Below are 17014 nucleotides of genomic sequence, written 5' to 3'. Positions count from 1 at the left end.
TACAGTTCTGACTTGGTGTACAAGGAGAACACTGTAAGAACGGCCCATGTTCTGAATTGTGTCGCTGTACATTTCAAAAGTGCTAAACAAATAGTTATATTGACTATGTCTGTCCTAGATCGCTCATCAATGTCTTAATCGAAATTTCGGATGGCCTCTTATCCGCTTGTCATCCCATTATGCAATAGTTTGTACATCTCAATTGTCATTAGAAACCACATTTGTTTAAGCAAGTCAGCCATGTCAGCTATGTTTTTTCAAAGGGCAGTAAATGAGGCTGAATGAACTGTTTCGCTGCCAGACAAGGTTCCACTGATAGCCAGGTGTAGCAGTGGTAAGATGTTGGGACTCTGCTGATAGCCAGGTGTAGCAGTGGTAAGATGTTGGGACAGCTTTATGCAGGTGTTTTGTGGGCACCATTTGTCACTGTTATAGTGCAATTAATGTATTGTTTAGTGTTTTGTTGTGTAGTGGCTTTGCTGCCATGGATCCCACTTTTTTATTTGTTTTTGCCCCACCAAGATTTACATGCTAAAATTGCCACTGAGTATCAGTGTAGGATAATTTACGTAGCAGGTTAGGAGAATGAGTTTAAGGTTAGAGAAAAGGGTTAGTGTTAGGCTTAGTAAAATCCTTGTTATCAACAACTGTTGTCCCCGACGCGACAACTAGATGGAGCTGTACTCAATCTAGCCACAACGGTAGAAACTGTCAGACCCCACAGACCATCAGTATCATAATACCGGCATGATGTAGGCCTAACTGAGGTGAACATGAATTAAAATGACTTGTGTATGGGCCTGTATGTAGGCCTTAACTTGGTGCATCTATAGGCTAGGTGAGGGCTCAGACCTGTGACAATATGTATATTCATTTATGCATTCATAGGTACACACAGATGATGATATATTTGACTGTATTAAAAACTGGATTAGAAAAATCATTTTGACTTGAATTTTGCGCTGCCACACGTCTCTCCTATCTTTCAGCTGTCCCTATCACATTCTGTGTGGCTCTGAGTTATCAGTGAATGAGTGGAGCTTGCGCAGAGGAAAGGGAGAGAGAGAGAGAGTTACAACACTGTATAGACATAGTATGACATTTGAAATGTCTTTATTCTTTTGGAACTTGTGTAATGTTTACTGTTCATTTTTTATTGTTTATTTCACTTTTGTTTATTGTCTATTTCACTTGCTTTGGCAATGTTAACATATGTTTCCCATGCCAATAAAGCCCTTGAATTGAATTGAGCAGATGAGCGCCCACATTTTTTATCATGTTTTTACATAAAGATAGATTTAGAGTTAGATAAACGTGAATTTTTCTGCAAGAACATATACAAGATACTACCCTCCACAACATAACCTTCACTCCAAATCAAAACTCCAAACCTACAATGTGATTTTGGAAAACATTTCCTGGAAGGATTCATACTACCAAGACTCTTATTTCCAAGCTATACAGAGGGTGCTCTGGCAAACAAACAACATAAACCTGAAAACACCATCTAACCTGGAACTGAGTGAGTAATGTCTAGTCTGAATCTACTTTTAAAGCCAAGAAGAAAAATACAATACAATTATATATTTTATTTATAAGGACTGAATGCTAAGGTAAGGCTACCAAGCTTGCTAGGACAGAACATCTCTGACTGCAATTAGCAGTGAGAGGTGTCAAATCCCTTGAGCCCAAAAATGTCAGGAGAGTTTCACAGCCGACCCCACCCAAATGCAGAGGCTTTTGAAGCCCCCTTCCACTGTTCAGAGGTTATTACAATACAGTGGATAACCCTCGCAAGGCTGCCGGCCCAGACGGCATCCCTACCGCGTCCTCAGACAATGCGCAGATCAGCTGGCTGGTGTGTTTACGGACATATTCAATCTCTCCCTATCCCAGTCTGCTGTCCCCACATACTTCAAGATGGCCACCATTGTTCCTGTACCCAAGAAGGTAAAGGTAACTGAACTGAATGACTATTGCCCCGTAGCACTCACTTCTGTCATCATGAAGTGCTTTGAGAGACTAGTCAAGGATCATTTCACCTACACCTTACCTGTCACCCTAGACCCACTGAAATTTGCATACCGCCCCAATAGGTCCACAGATGATGCAATTGCAATCACACTGCACACTGCCCTATCCCATCTGAAGAAGAGGAATACCTATGTAAGAATGCTGTTCATTGACTAGAGCTCAGCATTCAACACCATAGTACCCTCCAAGCTCATCATTAGGCTTGAGGCCCTGGGTCTCAACCCCATCCTGTGCGATTGGGTCCTGGACCTCCTGACGGGCCACCCCCCAGGTGGTGAAGGCAGGAAACAACATCTCCACTTCGCTGATCCTCAACACTGGGGCCCCACAAGGGTGCGTGCTCAGCCCCCTCCTGTACTCCTTGTTCACTCATGACTGTGTGGCCATGCACGCCTCTAACTCGATCATCAAGTTTGCAGACGACACAACAGTAGTAGGCTTGATTACCAACAACAACGAGACAGCCTCTAGGGAGGAGGTGAGGGCACTCGGAGTGTGGTGTCAGGAAAACAACCTCTCACTCAATGTCAACAAAACAAAGGTGATTATGGTGGACTTCAGGAAACAGCAGAAGGAGCACCACCTTATCCACATCGACAGGACAGCAGTGGAGAATGTAGAAAGTTTTAAGTTCCTCGGCATACACATCATGGACAAACTGAAATGGTCCACCCACACAGACAGTGTGGTGAAGAAGGCGCAACAGCACCTCTTCAACCTCAGGAAGCTGAAGAAATTTGACTTGTCACCTGAAACCCTCACAAACGTTTACATATGCACAATTGAGAGCATCCTGTCGGTCTGTATCGCTGCCTGGTATGGCAACTGCACCGCCCACAACCGCAGGGCTCTCCAGAGGGTGGTGCGGTCTGCACAACGCATCACCGGGGGAAAACTACCTGCCCTCCAGGACACCTACAGCACCCGATGTCACAGGAAGGACAAAATGATCATCAAGGACAACAACCACCTGAGCCGCTGCCTGTTCACCCCGCTACCATCCAGAAGGCGAGGTCAGTACAGGTGCATCAAAGCTTGGACCGAGAGACTGAAAAATAGCTTCTATCTCAAGGCCATCAGCCATCACTAACGTAGAGAGGCTGCTGCCTACATACAGACTTGAAATCATTGGCCACTCTAACAAATGGATCACTAGTCACTTTATTAATGCCACTTTAATAATGATGTTTACTCATCCCATATGTATATAACGTATTTTATACCATCTATTGCATCTTGCCTATGCCACTCTGTCATTGCTCATCCATATATTTATATGTACATATTCTTATTCCATCCCTTTACTTAGATTTGTGTGTATTAGGTAGTTGTTGTGTAATTGTTAGATTACTTGTTAGATATTGCTACACTGTCGGAACTAGAAGCATAAGCATTTCGCTACACTCGCAATAACATCCGCTAACCATGGGTATGTGACTAATACAATTTGATTTGATTTAATGTTAATTTTTATTGTTTATTTCACTTTTGTTTATTATCTAGTTCACTTGCTTTGGCACGGTTAACATATGTTTCTCATGCCAATAAAGCCCTTGAATTTAAATTGAATTGAGAGAGAGAGAGAATTAGAGAGAGAGCTGCAACCAGTGGAGGGCAGCAGAGGACAATACATACATTTAATTTTGTCCTTGAGACATTTTATTGAAATACTGTAAAATTCCATCTGTTCCTATGGAGGACTGCTCCTTTCGAGGAGTACAAATATGGCAGCTGGTAGCTTAAAAACCTCGAATTGGGGTTTATACATTGAACATCCCTGTTAGTGAGCATTTCTCCTTTGCCAAGATAATCCATCCACCTGACAGGTGTGGTATATCAAGATACTGATTAAACAGCATGATCGTTACACAGGTGCGCCTGGTGCAGGGGACAATAAAAGGCCACTCTAAAAGGTACAGTTTGGTCACACAACACAATGCCACAGATGTCTCAAGTTTAGAGAGAATGTGCAATTTTGTATTCATTTTATTTCACCTTTATTTATCCAGGTAGGCCAGTTGAGAACAAGTTCTCATTTACAACCTCGACCTGGCCAAGATAAAGCAGAGCAGTGCGACAAAATCAAACAAAACAGAGTTACCCCCATAGAGACTACCAGGAGTCTGAGCAACAGGCCCTCTGGTTTGACACACTGAACTCTATCTGAGAAGTAGTTGGTGAACCAGGCGAGGCAGTCATTTGAGAAGCCAAGGCTATTAAGTCTGCCGATAAGATTGCTGTGATTGACCGAGTCGAAAGCCTTGGCCAGGTCGATGATGCACAGTACTGTCTTTTATCGATGGCGGTTATGATATCGTTTAGGACCTTGAGCATGACTGAGGTGCACCCATGACTAGCTCCGAAACATGATTGCATAGTGGAGAAGGTACCGTGGGATTCGAAATGGTCAGTGATCTGTTTCCCTTTCGAAGATTTTAGAAAGGCAGGGCAGGATGGATATAGGTCTATAACAGTTTGGGTCTAGAGTGTCTACCCCTTTGAAGAGGGGGATGACCGCAGCAGCTTTCCAATCTTTGGGGATTTTAGACGATACGAAAGAGAGATTGAACAGGCTAGTAATAGGGGTTGCAACCATTTCGGCGGATAATTTTAGAAAGAGAGTGTCCAGATTGTCTAGCCCGGCTGATTTGTAAAACCAAAACTTTTTGGAATTAGTGCTACAGGATGCAAATTTCTGTTTGAAAAAGTTAGGCTTCGCTTTCCTAACTGACTGAGTATATTGGTTCCTGACTTCCCTGAAAAGTTGCATATCGCGGGGACTATTCGATGCTAATGCAGAACGCCACAGGATGGCATGCTGACTGCAGGAATGTCCATCAGAGCTGCTGCCAGAGAATTGAATGTTCATTCCTCTACCTTAAGTCGCCTCCAACATCATTTTAGAAAATTTGTCAGTACGTCCAACCGTCCTCACAACCGCAGACCACGTGCAACCACGCCAGCCCAAGACCTCCACATGCGGCTTCACATGCAGGATCATCTGAGATCAGCCACAAGGACAGCTGATGAAACTGTGGGTTTGCATAACCAAATAATTTCTCAGGGAAGTTAATCTGTGTGCTCGTCATCCTCACCAGGGTATTGACCTGACTGCAATTTGGCGTCGTAACTGACTTCATTGGGCAAATGCTCACCTTCAATGGCCACTGGCACGCTGGAGAAGTGTGCTCTTCATGGATGATTCTCGGTTTCAACTGTACCGGGCATATGGCAGACAGCGTGTATGACGTTGTGTGGGCGAGCAGTTTGTTGATGCCAATGTTGTGAACAGAGTTTCCCATGGTGGAGGGGGGTGGGGTTATGGTATGGGTAGGCATAAGCTACGGACAATGAACACAATTTTTATTTTATCGATGGCAATTTGAATGCACAGAAGTATCGTGACGAGATCCTGAAGGCCATTGTCAGGCCATTAATCCGCCACCATCACATCATGTTTCAGCATGATAATGCACAGCCCCATGACGTAAGGATCTGTACACAATTGCTGTTAGCTGAAAATGTCCCAGTTCTTTCATGGCCTGTGTACTCACCAGACATGTCATCCACTGAGCATGTTTGGGGTGCTCTGGATCAACGGAGTTGATATTGGAGTTTTCCAATATCCAGCAAGTAAGCACATCCATTGAAGAGGAGTCGGACAACATTCCACAGGCCACAATCAATAGCCTGATCAACTCTATGCAAAGGAGATATCGTGCTGCATGAGGTAACTGACAGATACTGACTGGTTTTCTGATCCATGCCCGTTTTTTTTGTTGGTATCTGTGACTATTAGATGCATATCTGTATTCCCAGTCATGTGAAATCCATAGATTAGGGCCTAATTAATTTATTTAAATTGTGTGATTTCCTTATATGAACTGAGTAAAATCTTAGAAATTGTTGCATTTATATTTTTGTTCAGTGTAAATACATCAATATGCCATGTCTAACACAACGTCCACATTTTCAGAGATCGGATACAGATCAAATGTATATTAGATCTCTACATATGAGGAACTATGTGATAATCTGCTCAACATGTCTGCAATGTAGGCAGCATGGAACGCCACCAAATTCTGTTCAAACCTGCGCAGATTATCCAGTCTTTATTTTCAATGGCCGGAGGACGTTTATCATTGGATAATCCACATTAATATTATTGGCCCAGTGGCGATTTTGGGATGTAAATCTTGGTGGGGGTAAACTCCCCCAATTTTTTTTTAGATTGCATGCCAGCAAAGCCACTACACAACACTAAACAATACATGAATTGCACTATAACGGCGACAAGCGGTGCCCACAAACGTTTCGGGCCTACATAAAGCTGTCCCAACAGCAGAGCTTTCTTGCCAGCACAATGGAGTGAATCTTTACCACCGCTACACCAGGTGATCAGCAGAGTCTTATCTGGCAGCGAAACAATTCATTCAGCTTCGTTTACTGCCTTAAAAAAAAAACATAGCTGTTATGGCTGACCATATTTTCCTGGCATATTACATCATTTATGCAGCAGCATATAAGACATTTTTGGACTGACTTTGTTCTACGCGGCATTCCTTCTTAGGCAAATTTTGTCATTTAAAAAAAAAGATTTACAATTCTGAGTTGGATGACCGTTCAAAACATATTTTCCCAGTCTTGACTTCCCAGTTGCAATGCTTGCGAATATCCACTGTCACCGATTCCTTCCAAACAACTCATTGTTGAATTTGCGATTTCCAACTTGTTGCGGTAATGTTTATGTTCAATGGCCGATGAGCACTGATACGTTTCATCTATATTTCTCTTCATTTTTTCTCTTAATTTGACAAGGATTAAGAAGGATTTGTCAGTAAATTTGATTCACGATGATGACTGCTAGCTGAGATTGTGAAAGTAAGATGTTGACATGATCAGTCCAATCAAAGCTACTGTACATATAAGGTGACTTGACGTCATTTCTGTGGCCAATGACCTTGAGCCTTCTTGGAAGGGCACTTTTAATATAACTCTATGATAGGACCCAAAGGCCTGAAATGTTGGATGTCTACCCTTACTAAAGGACTGAAGCTAGCCTCTGCCCAACCTGCCCTGAATGACGGATCGCCACTGTATAGGCCTGTAAACAATTATATCGTTTGTGTATCTGGAACGCACCCAATCTTTTGGGGGAAGATTCGCAATTTCTCGCGATATTTTTTGTACTGACGTGGTACGCAGCTCAGCTCAGAGAAAGCGAGCGCGCAGTTCTTTTTGTACATCAGTGGTTTTCCGCTATCTTGACTGGTGTGTGGTGTGATAAGGGGATAAAGCGGAAGGAATATGGTTCCATCTCACGTCCCTCCGGCTGCAGCGCTGTCATAACGGAGTTTTCGTGCGGGGAGGCTGGGGCTTGTACTTGGTCCACGGAATAACCAGGATTCCTGCCTTTCGCGTTTAACACGGTAGTCCCTGCAGCAGTAGCTGAGCGTCACGGAAACAGATGGGTGAGTTGAGACAAGATGATTTTTATTTTTTTTTAACCTTTGTGATGCGTCAATTTATAGTTGTAACAGTAGGAAACCTAAACACAACTGGACACACCTGGATACTTTACCGTACAGATGCTGAATGTAGTCTAAACTATGTTTTCGTTAGCTGCGTGTCCTGATGACCATAACGCGATGCTTAGGCGGGGAACTTGCGTGTGTGTTGCGAGGACAGCAGACAGTAAGAAGACATTGATGTGCTACAGATGTTGACACGTTTACATTTTTATTCTCCGTCCTCTCTCTTCCCCTATCTCGCTCTTCCTCTCCCCGTTTTTGCGCTAATATAGCCTGAGTTTAAATGGGTTTAGTTGTAGAGTTACTAATAGGTAGTGTAGATCCCTCCAGGTAAACCCCAGGGAGAAGTGGGGGGAGAGAGGAGGGGGAGGACCGGAAGAGAAAACAGCTTCATGATCTTCACTGTAATACAGACTGAGATAGCAGCTGTTGTGTAGATAGGCCAGATGTCCCCTCCTCTCTTCCTCCTCTATTATTTCAATCCTCTCTTCTTCTCCTCTCTTCATTCTATTCCTGTAGTGGCTGTATAAGCCACCCCCCTAGTTGTGACCAATAATATACTCATTCACAGATACACACAGACACCACCTGGCACCATCAGTTGGAGTCCTGGTTCCCCATGGTAACTAGACACCTCAGCAGCACCTCCATGGGGATTGTTATTGGTGGCCAGCTGATATATGAATATTCATGATGCAGCTGTGTCATCAGTATTGTGTGTGTTCTACTACTGAGTTGGGAGTGTATTATGTCTGCAGGCATAGTTGGTACACTCCTATGGTTCCTCTGTTCTTTCTCTCAGTACAGAGAAACACAGGGTAGATGGGGATAGACAGGGAGAGAATGAGAGGCTGTTTTAGGTGTTGGGAGCTAGGAGGAGGGGGATTGAGTCATAGCAGTCCTCCGTCTCATTCCACCATTCCCGTAGTTACATCCCCACCACCACCCACACAACTATGACAGCGATCTGTGTATTTGTGTGTCCTTTTACAAACGGAGGTATTCTCTTTGGGCGCATTCCTGACTTGGAATGCAAACACAACTCAACTATTGCGGAAATCAAATAACATTTTATTGGTCACGTACACGGTTTAGCAGGTGTTATGGCGGGGCAGTGAAATGCTTATCTTCCTAGACCCTATCAATCAATGCAGTAAATGACTACAATTCAAACTTTTTTTTTAACAGGAACTAAATGATGCATTCATGTCAATCAAAAACTTGATGACTTCGGCACAGATCTCTCACATTAAGATTCAGGCTTAAGTTTGTTAGCCATTAGTCATAAATTGTTTCTTTTTTCTCGTCTCTCTTCTCTCTCTTTCTCTCTGTCTCTGTGTGTGTTTCCAGTGGAGGCGGTGGTAGAGTTTGACTATGAGGCTCAACAGGAGGATGAGTTGAGTCTGCGTGTCGGTGACATCATCGTCAAGGTAACCAAGGATGACGGAGGGTGGTGGAAAGGAGAGATAGACGGACGGAGGGGGCTGTTCCCAGACAATTTTGTCAGAGTGAGTAACAATTACAACACACACTCAAATCAATGTTGTTGTTCCCATATTGTGTTTTAAGAGCATTGTACAACCAAGTGTTTAGGATCTGTAGCACTTTCTAAATGTGTCAATGCATTTAGAATGTCTATGAAAATGCTTTACAGTGTTTACATTGTAAATACCTCAACATGTTTATTTACCGTAACACTTTTTAAAAACATTAACATATTTATTCAGCAAAGACGTTTTAGATTTTAAAAACGAAACACTGGGGATGAGGTTTTAACAGTGTAGGGTGTAAAGCACGGTTTGAATATTTCCCAGCATGCCTTTCAAGTGAATGTGAAAGACCCACCCATGACTGTGTTTGTTGGTGAGAGAGACATTGTTGTTGATTTCAATAACTTTATCGACCATATGTGAACATGTTACTTTTTTAAATGTAAAATATACTCTAACTTGGCCATAACTAAAGGCCATTCACATATTATACATGTCATGAGACGTTTAGTTATGACCTAGTTGTCCTCCATAATGTGTTCTGAAAATCTTGACTCATGGGCCATATCAGACCTGCAAATCACAGTACACTGGTTTGTGAAGTGATTAATACATCTTGTTGGACTACAGATTGAGGGTGTTTATCCAACAATTTAAAAAAACAAATAATCTTTTTTTCACTAAAGACATGGCATATGGGGGAGCAGTGAGATACCCAATCGGTTAGATGATACTTTTCTCGTCAATCATCTTGGAAAGAAAACGTATAGTTAAAGATTGCACTATGCAGGAATCGCTCCACCATTTTCTGTTTGCTAGAATTCCAAAAGTTCTTCCAATTTCAGTTTATGTGGCAAAACAAACCGTAGAGAATCATTGTACTGTCTAAACCGCTCTGAGATATATATTTGCATAACCAATACTATTGAATTTTCAGCTGTTTGAAGCTGGTGTATAAAAACTGAAAGTGAAATACGCCAAAAAAACTAAACTTAAGAATAGAAAGTGTAGAAATAGCGCACATAGAACAGATCTACCTCTTCTTAGACTTGCTTTCATTGAGATCTATAACACACATTTCTATGTAAATTTGGTCAGTCCGCCTAAAAAAAAGTTACATATTGCAGCTTTTGAAAACTGAAAATCAACCAAAGGTCAAATGCTTTACTATCTAAAGGTTGCAAGTGTGTGGGCGATGGAGAGAAACAACATGGTGCAGTTTAAGGCCATGTGGCGGAGAGTGATGCAGGCGCTGGAGATGAGGGGTGTGTTGCATCCTGGCAGGAGTGATGTCGTGGATGTTTGTGTGCATCTGCATGTTGTCGTTTTGTATGTGGATATTTTGTATTATAAAAAATATATATAATAAATAAAATATTAAAGCCAATATTTTTTCACCCAAACCTGCACTCAGAATGACTGCCGTGGTGAAAGACTTAACAAACAATACTACCTTTAACCCTCTTAACTGGAACCAACATCTCAGTAACGGGTGTAATAAATCCAACCCATTACAGATTGGATTAGTTTAGAAAAATGGAAGTTATTTATCTTTGTATAGTATACAATCAAGTAATCAATCAATGTGCATGAGGAAACATAGATATTAAAACAAACTATTCTAAAAAATCAACCTGCATTGAATGGAAACATTTCTTGAATCAAATGTCTTGTTCAGTTGTGCTGAAATGTAGGTTTGATTGTATTTATTCGACAGTCTGTAAAATCCATACATAAGGGAGCTCCAGCTGGTGACGCCTCCACATACAATTTAAGGAAATCATCAAGGATAACACAATACATCTTAACAGCTTATTCCCATTGTGGTCCTTTTGAAGAGGGAAAGGTGGCAGACATTCCTAACACTGATCTGAATAGAAGGCATGGAAAGTCCCATCCATTGCTATTGACTAAATCCACTCCTAACAGGACTATGGGAAAGTAAACACTAGTGTTTAAAATGTGAACACTTAGGAGATGAAGGTGTTCTACTGGTTGGAAACTAACTGTGAAAAAGCTGACTCATGTTTAATCTTGCATTCTAAATGCTTGTGTTTAGTATGAGAACACCTATTGCCAAATCAAAATAACGTTTAACGTTTAAGTTTTAAACGCGTCACGTTTCATGTTGTTTTTTTACAGTGTAGCCTAATGAACCTAATGACTGGTTCTGCGACTCTGTAAAGAACACAAACCTGTTCTTTGAATGTCCTGGAATGGAGACCAGATGCTGCAACAAAAGCACTGACACCAGTATCTAACAGTGGTGTGGTTGTGTGGTACGGGGGAAGCATCCACTTCCTTTCACAGTAGAGGAAGTAAAAATAACACAAGCAAACATGAACCCAGTGTTGTTGTGTGTTTCTTTAACCCTGAATGGTCAATGATAAAGTCGATCTAGAATAGAACAGACAAGATATTCAACTGCTGAATTGTTGCTCCTAAAAATCATTATTTAATTACTGTTGTGTTGAATGTCACTGCTCACTCAGATTACACTCACCTTGTGGTCAGTTTGTGAGTGCATGAGTCATGCATGTTATCATTCTCTTGTTCTTCACAATAAAATGTGCATTTGTTCACTCCCCTCGTGGACTCAGATTACACTCACCCTGTGGTCAGTTTTAGGGATGAATATTTTCCAGAGAATCTTTCAGGTTTCAACACTAGGAATAATACATGTTATGCCGAGCGTCCCGAGAAATAACTATCTGTAAGGTCCCCCAGTCGAGCAGTGAATTTCAACCACAGATTCGACCACAAAGACCAGGGAGGTTTTCCAATGACATGCAAAGATGGTAGATGGGTGTAACAAAAAAGCAGACATTGAATGTCCGTTTGAGCATGGTGAAGTTATTAACTACACTTGGGATGGTGTCTCAATACACCCAGTCATTACAAAGATACAGACGTCCTTCCTAACTCAGTTTGCAGAGAGGAAGGAAACAACTCAGGGATATGAAGATGAGGCCAAAGGTGACTTTAAAACAGTTACAGTGTTGAATGGCTGTGATAAGAGAACTGAGGATGGATCAACAACATTGTATTTATTACTCCAGAATACTAACCTAACTGACAGAGTGAAAAGGAAAATCTGGTTGTCTGCTTTCTACCAGGCACTGGGAGATGAATTCACCTTTCAGCAGGACAATAACCTGATGAAGGAAACAGGAAACCGCACACTGCTCTTGATAGTATCACTGATCTTTAATAAGCTTGAGTATCAGCCTCACGGCCTTCGTCAGAGCTTTTGTGAATTTCTTAAAATTAGCACCCTTATGTAGACCTAGCCCCACCCACATCCGTTCACACATCGAAAGGGGTTGGAGGCAAAGGAAAAACAAATAAGTGCTACCATATGCATTTCACATATATATATATTAGAATAAAGTGTGGAAAACCACAATGAGAACAACCACGTCTGTAAAACCACTGAGGACATAGCAAGTTTTCATTAATTGTTGGGTACATCGACGAAAAACAGAGTAATCTTAAATAGGGACCTAACTCATGTTCAAATTCACAACATAACATTTCATCATTAAGTCCTTTAGGAAATAAAGTCTGGAGGTTGAAAATCCCAACACATTCTCTTTTACTCAGAGTATTATTATCTCCTCCCCTGTCTGATATCTTAACTTTCTCTATGCCACAAAATCTAAAGGTAGAAATGTCATGCTTTAGGTCATTAAAATGTACTGCGACTGGATAATCCCTGTCGTTTCTCCTGATTGAACTTTTATGTTCACTAATTCTCTGTTTGAGAGAACGAGAGGTTTTACCGACATAGCAGAGCCCACATGGACATTTAGTAATGTAAATAACATGGGTGATGGAACACGTAATAATGTCATTTATTTGGAACCATTTTCCTGTGTGTGGGTGGCAGAAATATTCACACTTCATCATATTGTTGCACTGTGCGCATCCTCTGCATTTATAGTTACCATTTGGTAGAGGGCGTAAAAGAGCCCTCTGGTCCGATGATAAAATATGCCAGTGTTTCTTGACCACACTTCCCACTTTTCGCGAGTTCAAAGTATATGTAGTTGTGAACATTACAAAGCTTCTCTTCAGCTTTAGGGTGTCTTTTTTTTGTAGCAGTTCATCTCGTGTTTTTCCCAAAGCCAAATTTAAGAGCTTCATCCACACATTGTGACGAATAGCCTCTTCTTAGAAACCTAATGCGCATCTCTTTTTCTATAGATCATTCGTTTTAATAGGTGTAATAGTAAAGACAATAGGCAGCTGATGAGTTTCAAGTTTGAGGAAGCTTCCAATTTATCATACCATTTCTACCCATCTTTTATATGCACATTTTTGTGGAACAGTTTAATTTCAATAATAACATTTTATTTTCTCAGTCATTGTCACGTGGTTAATCATAAAAATCTGCAATAAAATGATAAAAATGTCAAAGTTCAAATTGAACTGAGGTGAGAGCAGCAGCCTCTGCCACATGAACACATTGATACACTGTGATCCATTGGCGGCTAAAGAAATGAGCTCATAGAACTCCGAGACAGCCTATAGGCCAATGCAGCAGTAGGCCTGTAACTTCCATCTCAACTAAGTAAAGCTGACAAATAAAAACAGTAGAAAATGACCTGATAAATTCTGCTTCTTTCAATCACAATCATCTCTCTTCTCCACCTGTCTGCCTCCCTTTCTATCTGTCTTGACTTGAGCTATTGTTAGTGAACTGCAACATTGTATCAACTAGCCTATTCTGGGCCCTCAGAGTTTCCCACCCAGTGAGCTCTAGACAGACTGCTGTTTTTTTAAATAACATTTCCACTGGCTATATGGGGTCATCAGATCATGATATGTTGCTCTTTCACACCGAGGCGTGGTGATTATTGAGGCCGGGAGTGTTACAAATATTTTTTAAATACTGACTTTGTTTCCGATGTGTGAGTTGACAACCATACTGAGAAGCTCAGTTTATTAGTGGTGGACGTGGTGAGTTAAGACAATCAGACATTAACAAATGTGCACCCTCCTGTATTTGCATGCCGCGGGCCCGGTAAGCCTACTCTAAATGCGTGCTCAGGGGCACTCGCTCCCTCAACGTTATCAGGACAGGGGAACACATACTCATTGCTCACCGAGCGCTCCAAACAAAAGACAATGACAAGATTGACAAAACCAAAACTTGTTTCTCACAAGTTTAGAAGGTTGTGAACTCTGCAAACAATGTTTCCACTCCGAGAATGAGACCGGCGAATTACTGTAATTAAGACATGCATTGATAGAAGTGTATGTAACCATATGATGAGAGAATAACAGTACATTTACTAGGCTTACGTGAGTCATATGTAATGGAGAATTGATCAAAAATATTACCATCAAAGGGAAAAGAATTCACACAATGTGGATGTAGACAGCTGAGCACAGTCTGGAGAGCTGCACCATATCTTGGCCACACACCCCTCCACCACACAATGTGGATGTAGACAGCTGAGCACAGTCTGGAGAGCTGCACCATATCTTGGCCACACACCCCTCCACCACACAATGTGGATGTAGACAGCTGAGCACAGTCTGGAGAGCTGCACCATATCTTGGCCACACACCCCTCCACCACACAATGTGGATGTAGACAGCTGAGCACAGTCTGGAGAGCTGCACCATATCTTGGCCACACACCCCTCCACCACACAATGTGGATGTAGACAGCTGAGCACAGTCTGGAGAGCTGCACCATATCTTGGCCACACACCCCTCCACCACACAATGTGGATGTAGACAGCTGAGCACAGTCTGGAGAGCTGCACCATATCTTGGCCACACACCCCTCCACCACACAATGTGGATGTAGACAGCTGAGCACAGTCTGGAGAGCTGCACCATATCTTGGCCACACACCCCTCCACCACACAATGTGGATGTAGACAGCTGAGCACAGTCTGGAGAGCTGCACCATATCTTGGCCACACACCCCTCCACCACACACAGGTCTGCACATTATACCCCTAGAACAGCATTGTACTTATACTGGACAGATTTAGAGTGAGCCCTGTCACTTTTTCCTTTTCCTGTCTGCTAAAACTACATCACCGGAGAAAGCATCTAAGCGAGAGGAACAGCACCCCTCTGCATATAGACCATGTATCTCGGCCTGGGCAGAAATAGGATGACATGCTATACTATTTTGGTCCCGACAGCATTAGATACAGTGGGGCAAAAAAGTATTTAGTCAGCCACCAATTGTGCAAGTTCTCCCACTTAAAAAGATGAGAGGCCTGTGATTTTCATCATAGGTACACTTCAAATATGACAGACAAAATGAGGGGAAAAAAATCCAGAAAATCACATTGTAGGATTTTTTTATGAATTTATTTGCAAATTATGGTGGAAAATAAGCTGCACCACCTTGTCGGCTTGGCTGTGCCAAGAATTACACATGTTATGATTCTCTTCTGCCATCTTTCTGAAGTGTGCACTTGTTCACCTCCATCTCATGAATTGAAAAGAGGCCTCAATGGCCATGTCCTCTTATAATCTCCACCCGGCACAGCAAGAATAGGCCACCTCTCAGAGCCTGGTTCCTCTATAGGTTTCTTCCTAGGTTCCTGCCTTTCTGATGTAAAAAGGGTTTTATAAATACATTTGATTTGGATTATTATGATTTGTTTTGGTATTCATAAAGCATCTCAGAGCAGAGTGCTGATCTTTAGATCATAATGAATAACATTACATGGACAGAGTGTACCTGAGCTTAGATCAGCACTCCTAGTCTAATGCTTTATGGATATGGGCCCTGCTGGTATGTTGGTGCTAGGCTGGAACAAAAACCTGTAAAAACATTTTTTTTTTAAACTGCTTTCCAGGAACAGGGTTGGAAAATGTTTATCTCAGAGGAAGAGAGACACTAGATGTGTCCCATGACAGTATCATTATGTGTGTGTGTGTGTGTGTGTGTGTGTGTGTGTGTGTGTGTGTGTGTGTACAGTCGTGGCCAAAAGTTTTGAGAACAACACACATATTATTTTTCACAAAGTCTGCTGCTTCAGTGTCTTTAGATATTTTTGTCAGATGTTACTATGGAATACTGAAGTATAATTACAAGCATTTCATAAGTGCCAAAGGCTTTTATTGACAATTACATGAAGTTGATGCAAAGAGTCAATATTTGCAGTGTTGACCCTTCTTTTTCAAGACCTCAGCAATCCGACCTGGCATGTTGTCAATTAACTTGGAGTTTGTCAGAATTTGTGGGTTTTTGTTTGTCCACCCGCCTCTTGAGGATTGACCACAAATTCTCAATGGGATTAAGGTCTGGGCAGTTTCCTGGCCATGGACCCAAAATATCGATGTTTTGTTCCCCGAGCCACTTAGTTATCACTTTTGCCTTATGGCAAGGTGCTCCATCATGCTGGAAAAGGCATTGTTCGTCACCAAACTGTTCCTGGATGGTTGGGAGAAGTTACTCTCGGGAGATGTGTTGGTACCATTCTTTATTCATGGCTGTGTTAGGCAGTATTGTGAGTGAGGCCACTCCCTTGGCTGAGAAGCAACCCCACACATGAATGGTCTCAGGATGCTTTACTGTTGGCATGACACAGGACTGATGGTAGCGCTCACCTTGTCTTCTCCGGACAAGCTTTTTTCTGGATGCCCCAAACAATCGGAAAGGGGATTCATCAGAGAAAATGACTTTACCCCAGTCCTCAGCAGTCCAATCCTTGTACCTTTTGCAGAATATCAGTCTGCCCCTGATGTTTTTCCTGGAGAGAAGTGGCTTCTTTGCTGCCCTTGACACCAGGCCATCCTCCAAAAGTCTTCGCCTCACTGTGCGTGCAGATGCACTCACACCTGCCTGCTGCCATTCCTGAGCAAGCTCTGTACTGGTGGTGCCCCGATCCCGCAGCTGAATCAACTTCAGGAGAAGGTCCTGGCACTTGCTGGACTTTCTTGGGCACCCTGAAGCCTTCTTCACAACAATTGAACCACTCC

At 42.2% G+C, this 17014-nt stretch overlaps 1 protein-coding gene across 3 annotated transcripts in view; it reads left to right on the top strand.

Moving 5' to 3' along the window:
- Positions 1 to 7112: 7112 nt before the first annotated feature.
- The window catches only part of LOC139366957 (SH3 domain-containing kinase-binding protein 1-like), a 34522-nt gene continuing 24620 nt past the window's right edge, over positions 7113 to 17014 (top strand). Inside the window, exons 1-2 of one of the 3 annotated variants that reach the window (XM_071104756.1) lie at positions 7113 to 7505; positions 8916 to 9073. In XM_071104756.1, coding sequence (XP_070960857.1) covers positions 7502 to 7505; positions 8916 to 9073 — 162 coding nt within the window. In that variant the 5' untranslated portion in view covers positions 7113 to 7501. The remainder of the gene's footprint in view (positions 7506 to 8915; positions 9074 to 17014) is intronic. The other 2 variants (XM_071104758.1, XM_071104757.1) reach the window with 2 other exon arrangements.

Source organism: Oncorhynchus clarkii, chromosome 15, assembly GCF_045791955.1.
Source record: "Oncorhynchus clarkii lewisi isolate Uvic-CL-2024 chromosome 15, UVic_Ocla_1.0, whole genome shotgun sequence".
Taxonomy (NCBI): domain Eukaryota; kingdom Metazoa; phylum Chordata; class Actinopteri; order Salmoniformes; family Salmonidae; genus Oncorhynchus; species Oncorhynchus clarkii.
This window is presented reverse-complemented; position numbering and strand designations above follow the sequence as displayed.